At 39.7% G+C, this 23,965-nt stretch overlaps 1 protein-coding gene across 1 annotated transcript in view; it reads left to right on the top strand.

Annotated features, from left to right (window-relative positions):
- Positions 1 to 612: 612 nt before the first annotated feature.
- Positions 613 to 23,965, top strand: part of LOC124009311 (laminin subunit gamma-1-like) — a 73,340-nt gene continuing 49,987 nt past the window's right edge. The window contains exon 1 of the mRNA XM_046320977.1: positions 613 to 1,234. Within this exon, the coding sequence (XP_046176933.1) occupies positions 862 to 1,234 (373 nt within the window). The 5' untranslated portion in view covers positions 613 to 861. The remainder of the gene's footprint in view (positions 1,235 to 23,965) is intronic.

The following is a 23,965-nucleotide window of genomic DNA, read 5'->3' as shown; positions in this document are numbered from 1 at the left end:
ATTCAATATTTTATCAAATTATTTTGTTATTTTTTTGTAACTAAAATTTGAAATCAAATAGCTAAATCCCCCCCAGCATGGCTTAGACTTTTAAGAATTCAAAGTTGAGGCATAATAATTACAATTTTAATAATTATAATTTACCAGGTTCTGTAAAGCAATTGTAATGACAGTCCACCACAACATACCCAACAGTTTCCTGATTAGCAAAGGGTCGTCTGTGTTTAATTTAATTTTGTATTATTAACACAGTTTGAGATCATTGTTAGGGGATTTCGCCACTGGTTGACATTTTAGTCGCAACAAAGAAATACTCTTACCCACTTCAAGGCATTGAAAAACGTTTCGTTTGTCTATTGTGTTATATTGACATGTTTACTCTTCCTGTTCGGCTTTGCGTTTCTGGCAGACTATTACCACAGTCAAGGGTGCAAAACTAAAATAGAGGGGTGTCTATATTAATTGTATGGTGTTACGCCCACTTCTGTCCATCCTCTGGGCCGCATCCATTCGTACCTCATCAAAGCATCCTCCATACGGAAGTCAATGTAAGACTTTTTTTTTCGTGACTTGCGCAGTAGCTGCTAGGGTGTAGTCGGATATAGTTTTTTTCCCCCTTCTGAAGTTTCTCTATGGCGGTGGACACAAAGCACTGAAACCGTGGGAGTCTGGGAAACAGAAAGAAGGGTGCGCGAGTGCAAGGAGGAGAATTCGAAAAAAAAACTCATTTGTAAAAGACAAGATATTGAAAGAGTTTAACGCATGGTTTTACTTGTTTTATAAATATAAAAGTTCGAAGGTATAGAGGGATTCGTGTAGCTGTAGCTAAAGTTTTGAACTTTTGCTTTACACGGGCTGAGAATGCGTTGGTTTATTCAAGTTGTGTTTTCATTGACCTGTTTGGCTATATGTAGCCACAGTGCTATGGATGAATGCACTGATGATTCGAGTCGGCCTCAGCGATGCATGCCAGAGTTTGTCAACGCTGCTTTCAATGTCACTGTGGTAGCTACCAATACTTGTGGCTCTCCCCCAGAAGAATACTGTGTACAAACCGGCGTTACGGGGGTCACCAAGTCGTGCCACATCTGCGATGCCAGGGATCGGAGACAACATCACAGTGCTGTGTACCTCACCGATTACAACAATCAACAGGACACCACCTGGTGGCAAAGTCAGACTATGTTAGCGGGCATCCAGTATCCAAACTCAATCAATCTAACTCTTCATCTTGGTAAGTGTTGTTTGATTAAGTTTAAAACACATGAAAAAATGCATCATGTTTTTTAGCTACCATAACAGCACAATTCACCATCTCATCTGCATACCGATTAGGTGGTGGGGATTTAAGTCTGAGAAGAGATTGATTTCGAAACAAGTCACTGTCAATCATAAACCACGAACATAAACTCTATTATGTTACGAAGTTGCAATTTGAAAACAAATCCTAGCTGACGAGCTGAGATTTGTAACAATGTGTCAAATAACGCCAGGCAATCACTCTGACTACTTAGTTTTTTTTGTGGTAGGCATGAGACAGTTATGAAAGTTACTCATTTATTCATAAAATAGATATTTGCCTGTCCTTTTGTACGTTCAGAATTTTTTTTAAATAGTGATCATACTCTCGGTGCCTTACATTTAGACAGAGGAATATATTTCGGATAATTAGTTCTGCTTTTGTACAACGTGATTTACGCAAACTGCCGCGCCAAAAGTTAGTTTCACAGCTAAAAGTTCTAGCCTTAGAAGATGGGGTGTTTCTCTAGCTCTATCTGTGTATGAGTATTGTAGGGATTTTGTAATGCATGCCAGGTGAATGCACGATGAAGCCAGACATAAGTTTATTGAGTGGGGGTCACATCATGTTGTGGAGAAGACCCATTTATCGTTTCAAGCCAATGTACTGAGAGAGAAAAAAAAACTGATTCGGGTTTATGATTGGAAAGGGAATATTTCGAAGGGTTTTCCAGAGATTTTTTCAGAAGATAAACTTTACATAAGATATTTATGAGTAATGTTTTTGTCTGTAAACTCAACACTACTGTTTTTAAATAGTTACAGACATTCCAGAGCGGTTTAGTCATAGGTCTCGTTGTAGCGTCTTTCTAACCGAAGGTAGCAAACTTTGATCAACTGGTGGAGGCTGTAGTCGCCTATTCTATAAGTGGACACAAAGTTGGTGTAAACTGCACTTTGTCTAGTTAATTATAATTATTCTTAACTTTAAGAAAAAAAAGAGTTTTGAAACAACGTATCGTTTTGTCGGACGACACGTTCCACAGTCCAAGCACAATACACTTCAGTATAAATACACCACAAGGCCAGAGATTAACAACTAGATTCGGCCGCAATTTCTTTTGTGGATGGTCAATTACGAATAATTTTTAGAGTGAAAATTGTCCACATGAATCTTAAACAGATATAATATTAAACTAAAACATAATTTCAAACATTGCTTCTGTTTGTATACAATCACACGTCTCTCTCTTATGTGGGGATACTTTGAAACAGATTTTCAAAATTCTAATCCCTTGGAGTTGATTTGCTGGTGTTTTTAGACTTTTATGTCCCAACCATTAAATGTAGTATTTGAATTAGTTTTAAACACATTTGTTTTGCTCTGTTCCGTGTGATAGTAGTATCTATTTGATGTACAAAGAGGGAGATTAGATTAAGCTCTGTAAAATGTCACTGTTCCCTTTGTGAAGAAGCACTCAAGATTACAATTCCTATTACCTATTGGTATTACCTAAACTCCTGGTTCAATGAGCCCTAACATTTAGGATTGTTGATACTGTCTTACTGATATGGTATTAGTATGCTTGCTAGAAATGGCAAGGACACTACTGTTATCTAACATGCCTTTCAAGCGTGTTAAGTTGTTGATATTAATAAACGTGAAGCAGTATGTGGGGGGAAAAGTGAGAAATTTCTGTACAATCATATTCTCTCAACATATTTCCTGCATTGATTTGTTGGCAACATTGAGCTTTTAATATAATTTTATTTTTGACTTAGTCCTATTAATACATTACCTCACAAGAGCCCTCAAGGCTGGCACTCTTGGCATGAAGTGACCTCTGCTTGTTTCCCATTATCACTCTATAGTCATGAGTTCACTGATTAGATTGTTCACATTACGCAAATCACTGAATTTCTGCCAACCAAGCAAAACCATATTGTGGAGGAGGTGATTCTGAGTGAATGGGAAAGAATGCTCTTGCATCTATTCTGCTTGTCAGCCACTCAAAGCCACAATGGCAGAGGTGGCTCGCCTGTCTTCCTCTTTTTGAGTTAGGCAGCCCTCTGTTTACATTTTGTTTGCCAACCTTTGTTTGAAGGAAACATTGACTTCACTCCAAGTTTGGTTGTAGCTAGTTGACTTGAAGTCCAAAAATATTTTAATTCACAATTATGCTTGTGTAGGCATGCGTTTGATCTTATTCTCCAGAGAATAATTGGTCCAGGTGGCTCAATTGGTTCAACCACAATACCAGCAACTTCAAGCAGTTTGTGGTTTAATTTCCACATAGGCTGAATGTACAGTGGGGCAAAAAAGTATTTTGTCAGCCACCAATTGTGCAAGTTCTCGCACTTAAAAACATGAGAGGCCTGTAATTTTCATCATAGGTACACTAAAACTATGACAGACAAAATTAGAAAAAAAAATCCAGAAAATGGTGGAAAATAAGTATTTGGTCACCTACAAACAAGCAAGATTTCTGGCTCTCACAGACCTGTAACTTCTTCTTTAAGCGGCTCCTCTGTCCTCCACTCGTTACCTGTATTAATGGCACCTGTTTGAACTTGTTATCAGTATAAAAGACACCTGTCCACAACCTCAAACAGTCATACTCCAAACTCCACAATGGCCAAGACCAAAGAGCTGTCAAAGGACACCAGAAATAAAATTGTAGACCTGCACCAGGCTGGGAAGACTGAATCTGCAATAGGTAAGCAGCTTGGTTTGAAGAAATCAACTGTGGGAGCAATTATTAGGAAATGGAAGACATACAAGACCACTAATAATCTCCCTCGATCTGGGGCTCCAGGTAAGATCTCACACCGTGGGGTCAAAATGATCACAAGAACAGTGAGCAAAAATCCCAGAACCACACGGGGGGACCTAGTGAATGACCTACAGAGAGCTGGGACCAAAGTAACAAAGCCTACCATCTGTAACACACTACGCCGCCAGGGACTCAAATCCTGCAGTGCCAGACGTGTCCCCCTGCTTAAGCCAGTACATGTCCAGGCCCGTCTGAAGTTTGCTAGAGAGCATTTGGATGATCCAGAAGAAGATTGGGAGAATGTCATATGGTCAGATGAAACCAAAATAGAACCTTTTGGTAAAAACTCAACTTGTCGTGTTTGGAGGACAAAGAATGCTGAGTTGCATCCAAAGAACACCATACATACTGTGAAGTATGGGGGTGGAAACATCATGCTTTGGGGCTGTTTTTCTGCAAAGGGACCAGGACGACTGACCCGTGTAAAGGAAAGAATGAATGGGGCCATGTATCGTGAGATTTTGAGTGAAAACCTAACAAAGTATTGAGAAACTTTTGTTATTGACCAAATACTTATTTTTTTTACCATAATTTGCAAATAAATTAATTAAATCCTACAATGTAATTTTTCTGGTTTTTTTTTCTAATTTTGTCTGTCATAGTTGAAGTGTACATATGACAATTACAGGCCTCATCTTTTTAAGTGGGAGAACTTGCACAATTGGTGGCTGACTAAATACTTTTTTTGCCCACTGTATGTGTGTTAATGGTAAATCACTTAAGATAAAAGCACAGGTTAAATTACCAGATTTTTGTTAAGATTTAAGCTTTTGTTTTTATCTATTCAAGGCTTTGATGACTTGCATGTCTATATGCCTTTGAAGGGCTAGTCTGGGCAGGAAGAAGGCATGTCCCGACTTGATAACACACCAGACATTTAACTAGAGCTTGAAGATGTGGAGCTGGTAGCGGGTAGAGGTAGAATTAGGAAAGAAGTAAGAGAGCAGAAGGTACACTGAACAAAAATATAAGCGCAACATGTAAAGTTTTACTCCCATGTTTCATTAGCTAAAATAAAAGATCACTGAAATTTTCCATATGAACAAAAAACTTATTTCTCTCAAATATTGTGAACTAATTTGTTTACATCCCTGTTAATGAGCTTTTCTCCTTTGCCAAGATAATCCATCCCACCTGACAGGTGTGGCATATCAAGAAACTGATTAAAAAGCATGATCATGACCCAGGTGTACTTTGTGCTTGGGTCAGTATATTGCCACTCTAAAATGTGCAGTTTGTCACACAGCACAAGGCTACACAAAACAATGCTACAGATGTCGAAAGTTTTGAGGCAGCGTGCAATTAGCATGCTGACTGAATGTCCACGAGCTGTTGCCAGATAATTTAATGTTAATTTCTCTACCATAGGCCGCTGTTGTTTTAAAGAATTTGGCAGTATGTCCAACCGGCCTCACAACTGCGGACCACGTGTATGGCGTGTGGGTGAGCCTTTTGCTGATGTTAAAGTTATGAACAGAATGCCCCATGGGATTATAGTATGGGCCAACATAAATTACAGACAAGGAATACAATTGCATTTTATCAATTGCAATATGAATGCACAAATATGACGTGATGAGATCCTGAGGCCCATTGTCATGTCAGTCATCTGCTGCCGTCACCTCATGTTTCAGCATGATAATGCAAGGATCTATACGCAATTTCTGGAAGCTGAAAATGTCCCAGTTCTTCCATAACCTGCATACTCACCAGACATGTCACCCATTGAGCATGTTTGTGATGCTCTGGATCGACGTGTATGACAGCGTGTTTCAGTTCCCGCCAATATCCAGCACAGCCATTAAAAAGGAGTGGGACCACATTCCACAGGCCACAATCGACAGCCTGTGAAGGAGATGTGTCACACTGAATGAGGCAAGTGATGGTCACACCAGACACTGACTGGTTTTGTGATCCACCCCCCTACCCTTTTTAAGGTATCCGTGACCAACTGATGCATAAATTTACTCCCAGTCATGTGAAATCCATAGATTATGGACTAATGAAACATATTTCAATTGACTGATTTCCATGTATGAACTGTAACTCAGTAAAATCTTAAATTGTTGAATTTATATTTTTGTTCAGTATAAAAAGGAGAAAAGATGTTGCGATCTGTTATGTAGCAAATAGGCAGATGTTCAAATTGAACTCGACATTCTTTCTAGTAGTGTCCTCCACTCTTGAATGCCTAGCCCTCAAATACATGATGATGACGCCATAGAAATAAGGAGGCTGGTCTCACATTTCTGATTTGCAAGTTCAGGAGTGTTCATGTTAACAAATTCTGTTCCCCAGTTTACCCTAAATGTTAAAGAGATTAATATTTATGATGTGCCAATTTGAGTGGAATTTTTCATCTATCCCCTGAAATGTCAGTGTCTATAAAGAATGTGAACAATGAGGGAGACGTCCCCTTGAGGTTGTTGTTTCAAATGTACTTTTTTTTAAAGGCATTTCTTAAGGTTCTTAAATGGGAAGCATTTTCCTAAATAGCATGTACTCGCCCTGCTTAGGCTATTAACAGTGCACACATGGATGCCAAGGTTGGTTACAACTATTATTCCAAGAGGCAACACCATAGTGTAGTAAAGTGAAACAAACAAAGCAAACTGAACAATCTTTTAACAATGCTGTACTCTTATGGACGTGTAGTGAACACCTGCAGGATATGAATAGTTCTGCCTATTGTCCACATAACAATCATAAAGTACCTTATTGACCCAAGATAGTGACTTTGGTTTGATTGTGGCACGTTTAAAAAAGAAGGCATACATTCTTGTGTTCTTCATAGGTTAATGCTGTACCGTTACAAGATTGCTTTCAATGTACAGGTACTGACCAAATCTTTTGCCACTGAAGTTGTGCTTCAACTCTTTGTATGTTCTGTCCTGTGTTGGCCTACATCCATCTGAAAGCATTCAGTATCAGGATATGAAAAACTCTCCACCATAACTTATCACATTAACAAAACAAAGGGATATATATATATATTCAAATGTAATATATGTCTTTCTCGGTATGTGAATCCTGTTCTTGGCTTCTCCTGTGATCTGGGAGGGGGTTAATGGCTATAGCTTTGGTCACTAGCACACAGGAAGCGGTTCGTCTGTCCCAGAGATGAGATGGTGCACAGCAGTGTGGGAAAGCCAGGAGGAGTATTTCTCTGGCCCCTGTGGACTCTAGTCATGTTCTTTTATAGGCTTTCCCAAACGCTATGAAAGACAGTCAAGATAGGCCAGCTGTTGCAAATTATACCAATCTGAAAGTGCAGTGGGGACGAGACGTCATCCTGGTTAGAACCTATTGTTTTACCGGTGAAGGAATGATCTCAGCGTGGGAACCTTGTATTTCTAACGCCCTAGGTCAGGGTTCCTCAACTGGCATCCCACGGGTGATTTTCAATTTTTTATTTTTTTTATTTGACCCCCCCATGTTTTCTGACCAAAAAAAAACAATTAACAAAAATAAACTTTTAAAACACCAGCAAATCAGCTCCAAATGATTTTATTTTTGGAAATATGTTATTCCCACGCATAGAGATATGTGATTGTATACAAATGTAAGCAACGTTTGAAATGATTATTTTAGTGAAATATAATATATGTTCTTCATGCAGTGTAGTTGATGATCTCTGCTCTAGGTTTTTCTGATGATCACAAACGTGTGTGTCTGAATAAGATTTAGGATTAGAAAAGGCGTAGATACGTTTAACAAAGGATGCAAATGATTAAGTGGCAAAGACCAATAAGCTCCGAAACCCAATCTACTGTACATATCCCAGTAATGAAGCTCTGTGGGTGTATGTGCACAGGTTTGTTTTAATCCGTTTAATGTTGTTTTGCAATAAGATGGACCATGAGGTGAATTTGAAGAGCTGAAAGGATTGCACTCACTGTTACCCATTTCCCCTCTGTATACAGTTTTTCAGTAGGCCTATATTCTATTGTGACTTATAAAACAAGGCAACAGTAAACAGTTTGTCCACTACGAATGATGCAGGCCCCCCCCCCCCCCTTGGGCCAATTGAGATCACGTTTGACCAACATATTTCAGTTAGTTACTATAGCTCCTGCTTTGGGCCAATCTGTTATTTTGTAAATGCAGGATCTCTCTAGCAAGACTCATCATTCACCCAAGTTTCGTCAAAATAAGCCCAGAACTGTCTGAGATCACATTTGATGACCGAACAGAAACAAATCCACAGTCCCTTTCCCGATTTTTATCGTGGGGGAGAATGTTTCGAAATGTGACGAAACATGTCCTATTGGACTTTAGGGACTCACCCAGCCAATTTTTTCAGCCACAGGACACATGTTTATAGAGAGGATGTTGAATACACCCGTAAAATGATTTTTTTTTTACATAAAAAAATAAAAAAAAAAAGTACATCGGAAATTAGTATCTTATTTTCCACAAATGACTTCGAAGAACTGCATGGAGGTATTATAGTGAGTAACTGATCCTGCTGCAATTACCCATTAAATTACCAGTCTTAAGTACAGCTGTTTTCACATGCAAGTGGAGGATTCATGTGACAGTCAGGTTCATATGGTATTTCACCACTTTTTTTTTTTCAAACACAGCAGAGGCAAACAAAATGCAATAGAATGTAAATAGCTGGTAATTAACATGGGGAATACAGTGCCTTTGGAAAGTATTCCTGACCCCTTGACTTTTTCCACATTTCATTACGTTACAGCCTTATTCTAAAGTGTATTAAATCCCCCCGCCATCAATCTACACACTAATGAACCCAATAATGACAAAGTAAAAACAGGTTTTTAGAAATGTTTGCAAATTTATTTAAAAAAAAACTGGAATATCACATTTCTATAAGTATTGACAGTTTATTCAGTACTTTGTTGAAGCACCTTTGGCAGTGATTACAGCATCAATTCTTCTTGGGTATGACACTACAAGTTGTCACACCTGTATTTGGGGAGTTTATCCCATTCTTCTCTGTAGATCCTCTCAAGCTATGTCAGGTTGGATGGGAGCTATGCTGAAAAGCTATTTTCAGGTCTCTCCAGAGATGTTAAAGTCTGGGCTCTGGCCGGGCCGCTCAAGGACATTCAGAGACTTGTCCCGAAGCCACTCCTGCTTTGTCTTGGCTCTGTGTTTAGGGTCGTTGTCCTGTTGGAAGGTGAACCTTCGCCCCAGTCTGAGGTCCTGAGCGCTCTGGAGCAAGTTTTCATCAACGATCTCTCTGTACTTTGCTCCGTTCATCATTTCCTCCATCCTGACTAGTCTCCCAGTTACTACCTCTGAAAAACATCCTCACAGCATGATGCTGCCACCACCATGCTTCACCGTAGGGATGGTGCTAGGTTTCCTCCAGATGTGATGCTTAGCGTTCAGGCCAAAGAATCTTGTTTCTCATGGTTTGAGAGTCTTTAGGTGCCATTTGGCAAACTCCAAGCGGGCTGTCATGTATTTTACTGAGGTGTGGCTTCTGTCTGTCCACTCAACTTTAAATCGGTCAACCTCTAGTATTCATAACAATCAGTAATCTGCATTTTTGGACACCGATTACATTGCACTCCATGAGGAGACTCTGCGAAAGGCTGACCACCCGTTTAGCGAGTGCAGCAAGGAGCCAAGGTAAGCTGCTAGCTAGCATTAAACTTATTTTGTAAAGAAAACAATCAATCTTAACATAATCACTAGTTAACTACACATGGTTGATGATATTACTAGTTTGACCAGCTTGTCCTGCGTTGCAAATAATCAATGCGGTGCCTGTTAATTTATCATCGAATCACAGCCTACTTTGACGGGTGATGATTTTAAGAAGCGCATTCACAAAAAAAGCACCGTCATTGCACCCATGTACTTAACCATAAACATCAATGCCTTTCTTAATCAATATACATTTTTAAACATGCATATTTAGTTAAATTTATTTTAATTTAGCAGGCATTATTAATGAGGGAAATTGTGTCACTTCTCTTGCGTTCTGTGCAAGTGGAGTCAGGGTATATGTAGCAGTTTGGGCCGCCTGGCTGGTTGCGAACTGTGTGAAGACCGTTTCTTACTCACAAAGACCGTAATTAATTTGCCAGAATTTTACGTAATTATGACATTGAAGGTTGTGCAATGTAACTGCAATATTAAGACTTATGGATGCCACCTGTTAGATAAAATACAGAACGGTTCCGTATTTCACTGAAAGAATAAACGCTTTGTTTTCAAAATTATAGTTTCCGGATTGGACCATATTAATGACCTAAGGCACGTATTTCTGTGTGTTTTATTATAGTATAATTAAGTCTATGATTTGATAGAGCAGTCTGAGAGGTGGTAGGCAGCAGCCGGCTCGTAAGCATTCATTCAAACAGCACTTTGGTCCTTCTGTAGCTCAGTTGGTAGAGCATGGCGCTTGTAACGCCAGGGTAGTGGGTTCGATCCCCGGGACCACCCATACGTAGAATGTATGCACACATGACTGTAAGTCGCTTTGGATAAAAGCGTCTGCTAAATGGCATATATTATTATTATATATTACTTTCCTGTGTTTTGCCAGCAGCTTTTCGCAATGCTTGAAGCACAGCGCTATCAACTCCCGAGATTAGGCTGGCAATACTATAGTGCCTATAAGAACATCCAATAGTCAAAGGTATATAAAATACAAATGGTATAGAGAAATAGTCCTATAATAACTACAACCTAAAACTTCTAAACTGGGAATATTGACGACTCATGTTAAAAGGAACCACCAGCTTTCATATGTTCTCAGCAAGGAACTTAAACGGTAGCTTTTTTACATGGTACTTATTGCACTTTTACTTTCTTCTCCAACACTTTGTTTTTGCATTATTTAAACCAAATTGAACATGCTTCATTATTTTTGAGACTATAAATAGATTTTTAAGTTAAAATAAGTGTTATTTGTTAATTCAGTATTGTTGTAATTGTTATTATTACGTATGTATGTATGTATGTATGTGTGTGTATATTTGTATTTATTTATTTAAACTTTATTTAACCAGGTAGGCAAGTTGAGAACAAGTTCTCATTTACAATTGCGACCTGGCCAAGATAAAGCAAAGCAGTTCGACACATACAACAACACAGAGTTACACATGGAGTAAAACAAACATACAGTCAATAATACAGTAGAAAAATAAGTCTATATACAATGTGAGCAAATGAGGTGAGAAGGGTGGTTAAAGGCAAAAAAAAAAGGCCATGCTGGCGAAGTAAATACAATATAGCAAGTAAAACACTGGGATGGTTGATTTGCAGTGGAAGAATGTGTAAAGTAGAAATAAAAATAATGAGGTGCAAAGGAGCAGAATAAATAAATACAGTTGGGAAAGAGGTAGTTGTTTGGGCTAAATTGTAGAGGTGCAGTAATCTGTGAGCTGCTCTGACAGCTGGTGCTTAAAGTTAGTGAGGGAGATAAGTGTTTCCAGTTTCAGAGATTTTTGTAGTTCGTTCCAGTCATTGGCAGCAGAGAACTGGAAGTAGAGGCGGCCAAAGGAAGAATTGGTTTTGGGGGTAACCAGTGAGGTGTGTGTGTGTGTGTGTGTGTATATATTTATACTTATATAAAAATCGTCTGATTTAATCGGTTTCGACTTTCTTTTGGTCCTCCAATAATCACTATTGCCTTTGAAAAATCATAGTCGGTCGACCTCTACACTCTACCATAAAGGGCTGATTGGTGGAGTGCTGCAGAGATGGTTGTCCTTCTGGAAAGTTCTCCCATCTCCACAGAGGAACTCTGAAGCTCTGTCAAAATGACTACCGGGTTCTTGGTCACCTGCCTGATCAAGGCCCTTCTCCCCCGATTGCTCAGTTTGGCCGGGCGGACAGCTCTAGGAAAAGTATTGGCGGTACCAAACTTATTCCATTCAAGAATAATGGAGCCACTATGTTCTTGGGGACCTTCAATGCTGCAGACATTTTTTGGTACCCTTCCCCAGATCTGTGCTTTCGACATAATCCTGACTCTGAGCTCTACGGACAATTCCTTCGACCTCATTGCTTTGTTTTTGCTTTGACATGCAACCGTGGGACCTTATATAGGCAGATATGTGCCTTTCCAAATCATGTCCAATCAATTAAATTTACCACAGTTGGACTCCAATTAAATTGTAGAAACATCTCAAGGATGATCACTGGAAACAGGATGCACCTGAGCTCAATTTTGATACTCAGAGCAAAGGGTCTGAACATTTGTGTAAATAAGCTGTTTTTTAACAGAAATTTGCAAATTTGCTAAAATTGCTACAAATGTTTTTGCTTTGTCATTATGGTGTGTAGATGGCTGCAAAAAATATATTTAATCAATTTTTGTTTAAGGCTGTAGGGTAACAAAGTGGAAAAAGTCTAGGGGTCTGAATAGTCTCCGAAGGCACTGTATCTGGGGAATATTTTCTTGCAAGCATGATAGTTGCTTTTACTGTAACTGTTCTCAAAGTAACAGTGAATAGGCACTTTTAGTGATGTATGTAATGTTACTATTTTTTGGTTTGTTTTTAATCATAGATGTTAGGTATTTACAACAGGTGTCGAGTTGATATTTTGTGTATCAAATCAAAGTTTATTTGTCACGTGCGCCGAATACAGTGAAATAATATATAAATAATAATATATGCCATTTAGCAGACGCTTTTATCCAAAGCGACTTAGTCATGTGTGCATACATTCTACGTATGGGTGGTCCCGGGGATCGAACCCACTACCCTGGCGTTACAAGCGCCATGCTCTACCAACTGAGCTACAGAAGGACCGCTTACTTACAGGCCCTAACCAACAGTGACATTTTAAAGTAAAAAATAGGTATTAGGTAAACAATTGATAAGTAAAATGTCAGTGGAAAATAACAGTAGCGAGGCTATATACAGGTGGTACCGGTACAGAATCAATGTTTGTTGGGCACCGGTTAGTTGGGCTATTTGAGATAATATGTAAATGTAGGTATAGTTAAAGTGACTATCCATAGATGATAAACAAAGTGTAGCAGCATAAGAGGGTTGGCATGGGGAGTGGCGGGACACAATGCAAATAGTCCGGGTAGCCATTTGATCACCTGTTCAGGAGTCTTGTGGTTTGGGTGTAAAAGCTGTTGAGAAGCCTTTTGGTCCTACACTTGGCGCTCCGGTACTGCTTGACATGTGATAGCAGAGAGAACAATCTATGACTGGGGTGGCCTTCCTCTAACACCACCTGGTATAGAGGTCCTGGATGGCAGGCAGCTTAGCCCCAGTGATGTACTGGGCCATAAGCACTACCATCTGTCGTGTCTTGCGGTTGGAGGCCGAGCAGTTGCCGTGCCAGGCAGTGATGCTCTCGATGTTGCAGCGGTAGAACCTTTCTTGGATCTGAGAACCCATGCCAAATCTTTTTAGTGTCCTGAGGGGGACTAGGCTTTGTCGTGCCATCTTCACGACTGTCTTGGTGTGTTTGGACCATTATAGTTGGTTGGAGATGTGGACACCAAGGAACTTGAAGCTCTCAACCTGCTGCACTACAGCCCCGCCGATGAGAGTGGGGGCATGCTCGGTCCTCCTTTTCCTGTAGTTCACAATCATCTCATTTGTCTTGAGGGATAGGTTGTTATTCTGGCACCACACGGCCAGGTCTCTGACCTCCTCCCCATAGGCTGTCTTGTCATTGTTTTGGATCAGGCCTACCACTGTTATCTGCAAACTTAATGGTGGTGTTGGAGTCGTGCCTGGCCATGCCGTTGTGGGTGAACATGGAGTATAGGAGGGGACTTAGCACGCACCCCTCAGGGGCTCCAGTGTTGAGGATCAGCGTGGCAGATTTGTTGCTACCTACCCTCACCACTTGGGGGCGGCTGGTCAGGAAGTTGCAGAGGGAGGTGTTTAGTCCCAGGATCCTTAGCTTAGTGATGAGCTTTGAGGGCACTATGGTGTTGAACGCTGAGCTGTAATCAATGAATAGCATTCTCGCGTAGGTGTTCCTTTTGTCAAGGTCGGAAAGGGCAGTGTGGTGGTCTGCATGAAACATGTTGGTATTACAGACTCAGTCAGGATCATGTTAAAAATGTCAGTGAAGATCCCTGTCTGTTGGTCAGCACATGCCCGGAACCCATGTCCTGGTAATTCATCTGGCCCTGTGGCCTTGTGAATGTTTACCTGTTTAAAGGTCTTACTCACGGCGGCTACAGAGAGCGTGATCACACAGTCGTCTGGAACAGCTGATGCTCTCATGCATACTTCAGTGTTGCTTGCCTCGAAGTGAGCATAGAAGTGGTTTAGCTCGTCTGTTTGGCTTGTCACTGGACAGCTCGCGTCTGTGCTTCCCTTTGTAGTTTGTAATACTTTGCAGGCCCTGCCACATCTGACAAGCGTCTGAGCCGATGTAGTACAATTTAATCTTAGTCCTGTATTGGTGCTTTGCCTCTTTGATGGTTCGTTGGAGGGCATAGCGTGATTTTTTTATAAGCTTCCGAGTCCCGCACCTTGAAAGCAGCAGCTCTACGCTTGAACTCAGTGCGAATGTTGCCTGTAGTCCATGGCTTCTGGTTGGGGAATGTACGTACAGTCACTGTGGGGACGACGTTCTCGATGCACTTATTGATGAAGCCGGAGACCGATGTGGTGTACTCCTCAATGCCATCGGAAGAATCCCGGAACATATTCCATTCTGTGCTAGCGAAACGGTCCTGTAGTTTAGCATCTGATTCATCTGACCATTTTTTTTATAGACTGAGCCACTGGTGCTAACCGCTTTCATTTTAGCTTGTAATCAGGAATGAGGAGGTTAGAATTATGGTCAGATTTGCCAAATGGAGGGGAGAAAGCTTTGTACGTGTCTCTGTGTGTGGAGTGAAGGTGATCTAGATTTTTTTTTCCCCCTCTGATTGCGCATTTAACATGCTGATAGAATTTCCGTAAAACTGATTTAAATTTCCCTGCATTAAAGTCGCCGGCCACTAGGAGCTCCACCTCTGGGTGAGTGGTTTCCTGTTTGCTTATTTCCTTATACAGCTGACTCAGTGCGGTCTTAGTGCCAGCATCCGTCTGTGGTGGTAAATAAACAGCCACGAAAAAGATAGATGAACACACTATTTGCCAAGAGAGTTGTCTACAGCTTATCATGAGATACTCTACTTCAGGCAAGCAAAATCTAGAGACTTCCTTAGATTTCGTGCACCAGCTGTTTACAAATATACAGACTGCCCCCCTCGTCTTAACCTGGAGTGTGCTCTTCTATCTAGCCGGTGCAGCGTATATCCCACCAGCTGATTGTTATCCATGTCGTCATTCAACCATGATTCGGTGAAACATAAGATATTACAGTTTTTGATGTCCCGTTGGTAGTATTTTCTTGATTGTACTTAGTCTAATTTATTGTCCAATGATTGTACGTTGGCAAGTAATACTGATAGTGAGGGCAGATTTCCCACTCGCCGTTGGCGTATCCTTACAAGGCACCCCGCCCTGTGTCCTCTATACCTGCGTCTCTTTTTCTTGCCAATGTCTGGGATTTTGGCCTTGTCGGGTGTCTGAAGTACATCCTGTGCGTCCTGCTTGTTCAAGGAAAAATCTTTGTCTAATCCGAGGTGAGTGATCGCTGTCCTGATATCCAGAAGCTCATTTTTTGTGCCGTAAGATACGGTGGTAGAAATTATTAATTATTTACAAAGTAAGTAACAAATAACATGAGAAAAAACACAATAGCACAATTGGTTTGGCGCCTGTAAAATGGCTGCCATTTCTTCCGGCGCCATCTTGTGACTATATTAGACCGGAAAAGGCTTTGTGTGTGCCGCTTACCAAGCTGCCTAGATTTATCCCAGAGCTCTTCTCTGGGATAAATCTAGGCAGCTTGGTAAGCGGCACACACAAAGCCTTTTCCGGTTTACTTAGTGTATTTGAACAATAATAACAAATTTATTTAGACTCTTTTATTATGATCTGGTTGTACTGTATTCGAGTCCAGTTCACCAAAAGTCACTTGAATTTCCGGCGTACAAAAATCTGATTCCCTGCTGCAACTTCCTTTGTCTGCCTGCCTGGCCAAACATGAGCTCTTCCTGTGGAACAACAAGGCCATTTCTTCACGTTGTTGTGACATATCCGCCTTTGTACAGCGGACCACCTGACTTCAGTGGCTGAGAACTTACATTTAGCCACACTCCGGTCTCAGTTCCTAGTTCATTTCACATGAATTAGACATTCTTCGTAACTTGAAAAGCCTACACTTGAATTTTTGTCTCGTACACTGAAATGCCTTTTTTGCCAGCTCCAAACCCAACAATACAGTTATCGATATGAATGTAGCACAAAAAAATTACATACGGTAGAACAAAAACACACGAGAAATAAGAAGCATTCGGGAAAGTAAGAAGCTATATACAGGGTCAGTTCCAATACAATATTTACAATGTGCAAGCATACTGGTGATGGAGGTAGATATGTATAGGGGTAAGGTGACTAAGCATCAGGATATATGATAAACACAGTAGCAGTAGTGTATATTCTGTCTGTCCATTAGACAACATTGTGTGCCTCTTTCCTAAAACTGAACTTAAATATCATGTTATATAGAAGTTTATTGGCTGCTCACACTGATTTGCAGATGTTATCACAGGTGCATTGAAATGCTTGTGTTTCTAGCTCCAACAGTGCAGTAATACCTAGCAATAAAAAAAGTACACACAATCTACAAACTTTTAAATATATATTTTATAGGATGAGCCATGACTATAATACAGTATATACTGTACATGTTGAGTGTGTGAAGCAGTATGTAAACAGTGGCAGGGTAGCCTACCGGTTAGAGCATTGGACTAGTAACCGAAAGTTTGCAAGATCGAATCCTGGAGCTGACAAGGTGAAAAGCTATTGTTCTGCCCCTGAACAAGGCAGTTTGACCCACTGTTCCTAGGCCGTCGTTGAAAATAAGAATTTGTTCTTAACTGACTTGCTGAGTTAAATAAAGGGGAATAAAAAAAATCAAAGTGTTCAATGACTATCGTCATAAGGCAGCAGTCTCTGAGGTGCAGGGTAGAGTACCAGGTGGTAGCCTGCCAGAACAGTGACTACGGTTCAGGTAGGCATACACCATGGAGTCTGCATTTGTGACTTCCTTTGCTTTAGCTTTGTATTACTATGTTGTTAGTGCAAGTAATTGAACTGTTCCTGAATATTAGTAATTGTAACTTTGATTTTAGGCTTATTTGATTTCTGTTAGATGCACTTGTATTTGAGTTGATGACCACCCTTGGTGTGCAAATCACTGCTCATGCTAACTTGTTATTTTAAATATTGACAACCAGGAATAATTTTTCCAAGGACACATTATTAAAGCAAAAAATGTAACATATCAGGTATTCTGCCAGTGGCAGTTTAAACCTGGAACTCTTTGAATAAACCTTCTCTCTATCAAAGGCCTTCCAGAGTCTGACGATGACAGTCCTATCTTTAGATCTGAAGCATGGGTGACCGCTCCCCACCTTCCCCTCCTAAAGTCCTCAACCTCACAAAAATATTTTTTTTACAAGGTGGAGGGGTTTTTCATTTGCTGGATTAGCCTTTTTGTTTGGTCATTCCTACCCGTCTGACCATATCGTCCCCTCTATCCCTCCAATCCTTCTCCCTTTCTCTCCTGGATCTCTTTGTTCCTTTAATTTACCTGCCTGTCTTTCCATCTTATAGGAAAAGTCTCTCATGCACACCCCTGAAGACAAAACCTTTTCTTTTTGGAAATTTTTGGAGACCTTACATTCTCAAGATTCATCCTGTGATGGGGATCCCTAAAAAGCTTAACTACAGCCTATGTTTGCTGTCCATTCATCAGTGTTTACTTTGAAGTTGAAACTTAACATTCTTGCTGCTCTGAGCTAATTAAAAAGCCAGTGGTAGGTTTAGAGGCAGTCCTAAGCACTGCCAAATCAAAGCACCACCTCTTGCTGCACTGTCACATGCTGCCCCCCCCTCCAAGGCTAGGCAACGTAGACATCGGGATAGGAGATAACCCTTCTTCTCAAAATATTTTTATTCTGTTGTAATGCAGAGGGCTGAGTTTCCGCTGAAACAGCCAAATGCTTTGGTTTGAGTTCCCTCTGCACACTGTGCTTCAGGAAGGGCTGGATGTTCCACTCCTTATGAGAGATAAGGACGCTGGCCCATGATTTTTAATTTCCCCACTACCCCAACAAGAACTTGTACTTGGGTCATTCCATGTCATTTCAGTGAGCCATGACACCCACCATCTGATTGTGCTGAAGTTGTTTTCTGTAGTTAGAAACATTCCGGAAACATTATTTTGTTGTCTCTGAGATATTAGGCTAATTGATTGCACCCTAATTGATTGCAGGGTAGCCTAGTGGTTAGAGCGTTGGACTAGTAATCGAAAGGTTGCAAGTTCGAATCACCGAGCTTGACAAGGTATAAATCTGTCGTTCTGCCCCTGAACAGGCAGTTAACCCACTGTTCCTAGGCAGTCATTGAAAATAAGAATTTGTTCTTAACTGACTTGCATAGTAAAATAAAAGTAAAAAAAAAAAAACAATTGGGCATTTTAATTTATTGGATGAATTTAATATCCAATAATTATAGTACCTAACATCTGATTTGGACCAAACTTTTTTCAGACAATGTGTAAGACATGAGGAATCCAAAGAAGTGGTTAAAAACCATCCACTTTCACCCCACGCCAGTCCCTTCACAACAACAAGTGTTGTCTGTTTGACAAGAAGTATGGAGCTGTGGCTAGGAGTGTTTCTTCATCTTATGTAATGTATTCTCAGGGAATTTAGTGCTGATTTTTTTTTTCTCCCCAGTTCAGATAAATTAGTCATTGAAGTTGTTAACAATGTATGAACACTTTTACTGATAGCAGGAATAGCACCGTTTAGTGGTCAGAAATTATTAATATCAGGATGGTGAAAATCAGATTGTATTTCAACAAAATAATGTTGCAGGAATGCTAGTCTTATGTTTCCAACAACAGAAACGATTTCAGAACAATCTGAAATGGTCGGTGTCGATCCTCTTGTGCTTTTCGAGGTGGAACGACTCGCTTGCGACATTGCTAACTAAAAAGCCAAAGTGATACTAATTGGTACCCTAGGTAACATAACAAATAAGCTCATTATCCTGTACTCTCTCATTGTTCTAAACCGTACAGCAGGGATTATTAAGAGCTCCGTTTACATTCTTATCTAATAGCGTTAGGTGTAAGGACAAAATACTTATACAATGTTAGACATGAGTGGCAGAACATGTCGCGTGTCTGCGTTGACACATTTTGTGTCTCTGAAAGTTATGATTAACCAACTTTTGTACATGTTCTAAAAACTTCAAAACATTTTGTTTTTGTTTCTAATCATGAGGCATAACAGCAAAGTCTGAAACTCCCAGTACATGGCGCCAGTTTATTATACCTTTAGTGGTTAAACGTCTGGATTAAGCCTAATACCCTTGCATGCAGCTGCCGGCAACACAGGAACTACCTGGAGCAAGTAATTGAACCAATTTATACAATTACATTGCAAAGTTGTAACTGATTTTTGCTCACCAATTTGTTTGTGTACTATTTTTCATATTTTTTTTTTACATAGACAATAGACAACTTAACATTTCACAGACATGGATCCACTAAACTAGACAGGCCTGACGTGGCTGGGACTTAATGAAGATGAAGGCAAACACCAACTCGTACAGTTCCCTCAAAGTATTCACATCCCTTTACTTTTCACACTTTGTTGTTACAGCCTGAATTTAAAATGTATTCCATTTATTTTCACACAATACCACATAAATGTCAAAGTGGATTTGTTTGTTGTATTTCTTTAAAAAAATAAGTTCTCATTAATGAAATGTCTTGAGTCATGAAGTATTCAACCCCTTTGTTATAGAAAGCCTAAAATAAGTTCAGGAGTAAACAGTTGTTTATTAAATCACATAATAAGTTGCATGGACTCATTCTGTGTTCAATAAGTGGTTAACATAGTTTTTAATGACTAAGCCATCTCTACCGCTCTCACACACACACACACACACACACACACACACACACACACACACACACACACACACACACACACACACACACACACACACACACACACACACACACACACACACACACACACACACACACACACACACACACACACACACACAATTATCTGTAAGGTCTTTAAATCAAGTAGGGAATTTAAAGTACATATTCAACAACAAAGACCAAGGTGGTTTTTCAGTATCTCACAAAGAATTAGTAGATGTGAAGAAAAACTGATGCTGAATATCCCCTTTGCGCATGCTGAATTTATAAAATATTCCAAAACATGCGTTGTGTTTGCAACAAGGCAGTTAAGTAATACTGCAAAAAATGTGGCAAATAAATTAATTTTTTGTCTTAAATGCAAAGTGTTATGTTTGGTGCAAATCCAACACAACATCACTGAGAACCACTCTTCATATATTAAAGTATGGTGGTGGCTGCTTCATGTTATCGGTATGCTTGTCTTTGGCAGAGACTAGGGAGTTTTTTTAGGAGGAAAACCTGGTTGTCTGCTTTCCACCAGACACCGGGAGGTGACGGTCACCTAAAACACAAGGCCAAATATACAATGGAGTTGCTAACAAAGACAACATTGAATGTTCCAAATTATTGACGAGGATGGAATGGTCCAACCCATTTGGTATCCCACCGCACCCTCATATGCCATGTCTTGAAATATGTAGATAGATGGATTAAAAGTGAACTTACATTGCAAAACTTCTGATATAAAGTTAGCTCACTCCGCCATAACATTTGGCTTTGTAGCACTCCCAGAAGGCATTCATTATTAAGTCATTTTTTGATTTACACTTAAGACATGACTCTGTCTGCTGAGCTGTAGAATTTGTTAATTTTGTCTCTTGTGTAATATATTTTGTACATTAGGTTATACTGGATTAAGTGTGTGTTTTTGTTAGTTATGTACCAACACTCCCTCCATCTTGTGTCAATATCAGTTATTTTTAGGTCTTGGTTCCAATGTTGTCAGTTGGATAGGTTTTGTATATCTCATCATATATCGTATGAGTATCCTTTTCTGACTCAAGTATGTTTGCTTTGATGTCCAAAAGATTTCAGATCTAAATTTTGTGATATAAAAAGTTTACATTGGTCAGTCAAATTTATTTTTAATTATCTTCTTCATTGCCTTATACCAAGTCATTTGCCTGTTACATGCCAAGGTATTTTGAGTCTGGAGCCTTAAATCTTAACGGTGTACTTAGTACTGGCACCATCTCCTGACAAATCTATGAGAATGGCACCCCAAGAATGATAGGATTTGGAAGATCTACGCCCTCAAGCCTAACATTGTTTGGCAAACAACTGAATACCTAATGCGGGAGCTTTTCTCTGACCTCTGTTTTAGCCTCTCCCAACCAATTATCATGGATTGATTGTTTGTCAACTGTATTAGTCCCCAAACCATTTTTACATGTGGAATAGCAAAAACAACTTCAGAGTTATCTAAATATATTTTTTGGGCATCTTCTGATTAGTATTAGATGACCAAATGCTTATTTGTGAAATGTGATTGGGTGTCATGCACTGTTATCTGGTTAGCCTTGTTTTATTCTCAGAAGCTGTCCACTTATTTGTTCACAGCAGGGTTTCCGTTAGTCGGTAATTGAATGATTAAAATCAAATGCTGATAAATAAAATATTTGTCAGCCAAATTGAACAGGAGACAAAAAACAATCCCATTGGGGAAAAGTGTTTTATTCATTGAAGAAAATATCAGTTGATGGAAATATATTTGACCATCATGCTTATCGGTCTATAGGTTAATTTGCTAAAATTTGTGGAATTAAATTGCCGCATGTGTATTTTGTTTAGTCGTCAAGTATCGTATTTATCACACGCGCACAGCCTACGGCGCAGCTACTGCAGCTCTTCCACTTGCTGCTGGAATGAAAGTCATTGTGCAACAATTCTAAATGCAATCGCGTGTTTAAAAAAATTGATGGCCACAATAAAAAATAAACAAGCCTCTTTTTTTTTAATCAACTGGTAATTGAAGTGCATCTCCCTTCTGCCATTCAAGTGCATAGCCTGCCTACCGTTGACTATCAGCACACCACCCACCAATTTGCAATGTGAGCTGAAGGCCGTATGCATTTTGAAAACGTATACTGAATTGTTTTAAAACCTGAACATTTTTACTTGAAAGTAGCCTAGGAAAAATCCAACCTTAGAAACGTGGTAACAATTATTTTATATAGACTACCTCATTTGCCATTTCTCATGTTTTTAGGTTTTCTATATCAACCTTCTTTGTCCTGAAGCCAAAGGCACAATCCTAGTAATATTAGCAACCCACCCATCTTTAGATTCCCCCTCTTTCTAAGTTTCTAAGTGAAAATTTAATCTCTGTCACGTATGGAACCTATCACATCAGGTGTGCTGTTTAGAATGGTGTTTTCCCACAAATTGTGTTTTGGCAAATGTTTGAAAACAACGTTTTATTGGGTGCTTCATTACAGGAGTTGCATATTCTGTTAAGATTAATTACCATAATCTAAATGTGATTGTTGTCATTCTGAGCACTGTGGGTGGACTCCCTAATGAGTTACGCACTCAATGCAAATGGGTCCGGTAAATCTCTCAAATGGCCGGTAAATGTAATATCTTCCTGGTCACGTTGTCATGCGCCATGTTTTCCCGAACAGAAACTCTGGTTCATAGACCATATTTAGCATGGGAAAGGCCACTGCAATTAACTGTCAATCTTTTTTATCCCGTGAGTGCATGAGAAGGCCCACTCAGTTGTACTTGGAGTACAATCCTTTTATTCACTTTGTGCTATTGCAGCCATTTAAATCTAATAGCTAGAGTTCATACCTTCACAAATTCAAACTAGCTCAGACAGATCCAACTCAGAGAGGCCTAGCTCATGAGCTCCATCAGCAGCAGATTTGTATTTAAAACCGGAAATTAATGTGTTTATTCAACAGATGTTAGTGCGTCGAATCGTTTTGCACCAAATCCCAAAATGTATTTCTCAGGAAAAACAGTATTGATATAACATGCACAGGCTTGCTGTTAAGTCATTAGCTTTGAAAGTTCTAAAAGCTTCTATAAACAATATTTTATGACTAGTTAACTATCATATACTTGATAACGTGTAGAAAAGTATGCAGGTCTACTGGTTTAACGCAATATTTTTTCGTGTTTTCTTCTTGTGACCTCAGACTGACAAAGAGTTTGGGAAACCCTGGATCAGGGAGATGATGCCTTTGAACAGTACTTTTGTCTTGTATCTGAAATGAAGTTGTTTCTCTTTTAGTCTTTATAATTTGAATCACATCTTGATCTGTTCTCTTTACATTTTCTGTTTAGTGGCTGGATAACCTTTTTTTGTATATTGCAGGGTTTTTAAACAAGCATACCGGTACCTCTTTCTTGGTGGAGGTCTGTTGAAAAGAACCTGGGATGGGATGCCTTACTGGATGAAATTGCCATCTTTGCGCCAACATTAATATTTATTTTAAACCTTTGCTTGGCTACTATCCCTAAGGTGTGTTATCTCCAGGGGTGGGCCTTCAGATTTTTGGCAACGGGCGTTGAAGCTGGTAGATCGCAATTCCGATCAGCAAGGGTGAAATCTTTATCCCAGGATCCAAAACATGTCATGTGGCTTAAATAAATATTTGAGAGAACATCAATATTGATGTATATATCCTAGACCAGTGGTCACTGACCAACCCTGGTCCTAGAGAGAGCAACTGGGTGTGCCAGTGTTTCCAGGCATTGACATAAAGCCTAATCTTATGTGTAATCAGATCAGCAGTTGTCAATATGATATACTATATGTTGGTGGCCTGGCTAAGTGACGGTGCTCTTGTCTCCTTTTCTAAAGACAGCCATGTCAGTTCACATTCTATCTACTTCCGCCCTGCCAT

The sequence above is a fragment of the Oncorhynchus gorbuscha genome, linkage group LG22 (assembly GCF_021184085.1).
Source record: "Oncorhynchus gorbuscha isolate QuinsamMale2020 ecotype Even-year linkage group LG22, OgorEven_v1.0, whole genome shotgun sequence".
Taxonomy (NCBI): Eukaryota; Metazoa; Chordata; class Actinopteri; order Salmoniformes; family Salmonidae; genus Oncorhynchus; species Oncorhynchus gorbuscha.
The sequence above is the reverse complement of the archived record's forward strand: the minus strand, read 5'-3'. Positions and strand labels throughout refer to the sequence as shown.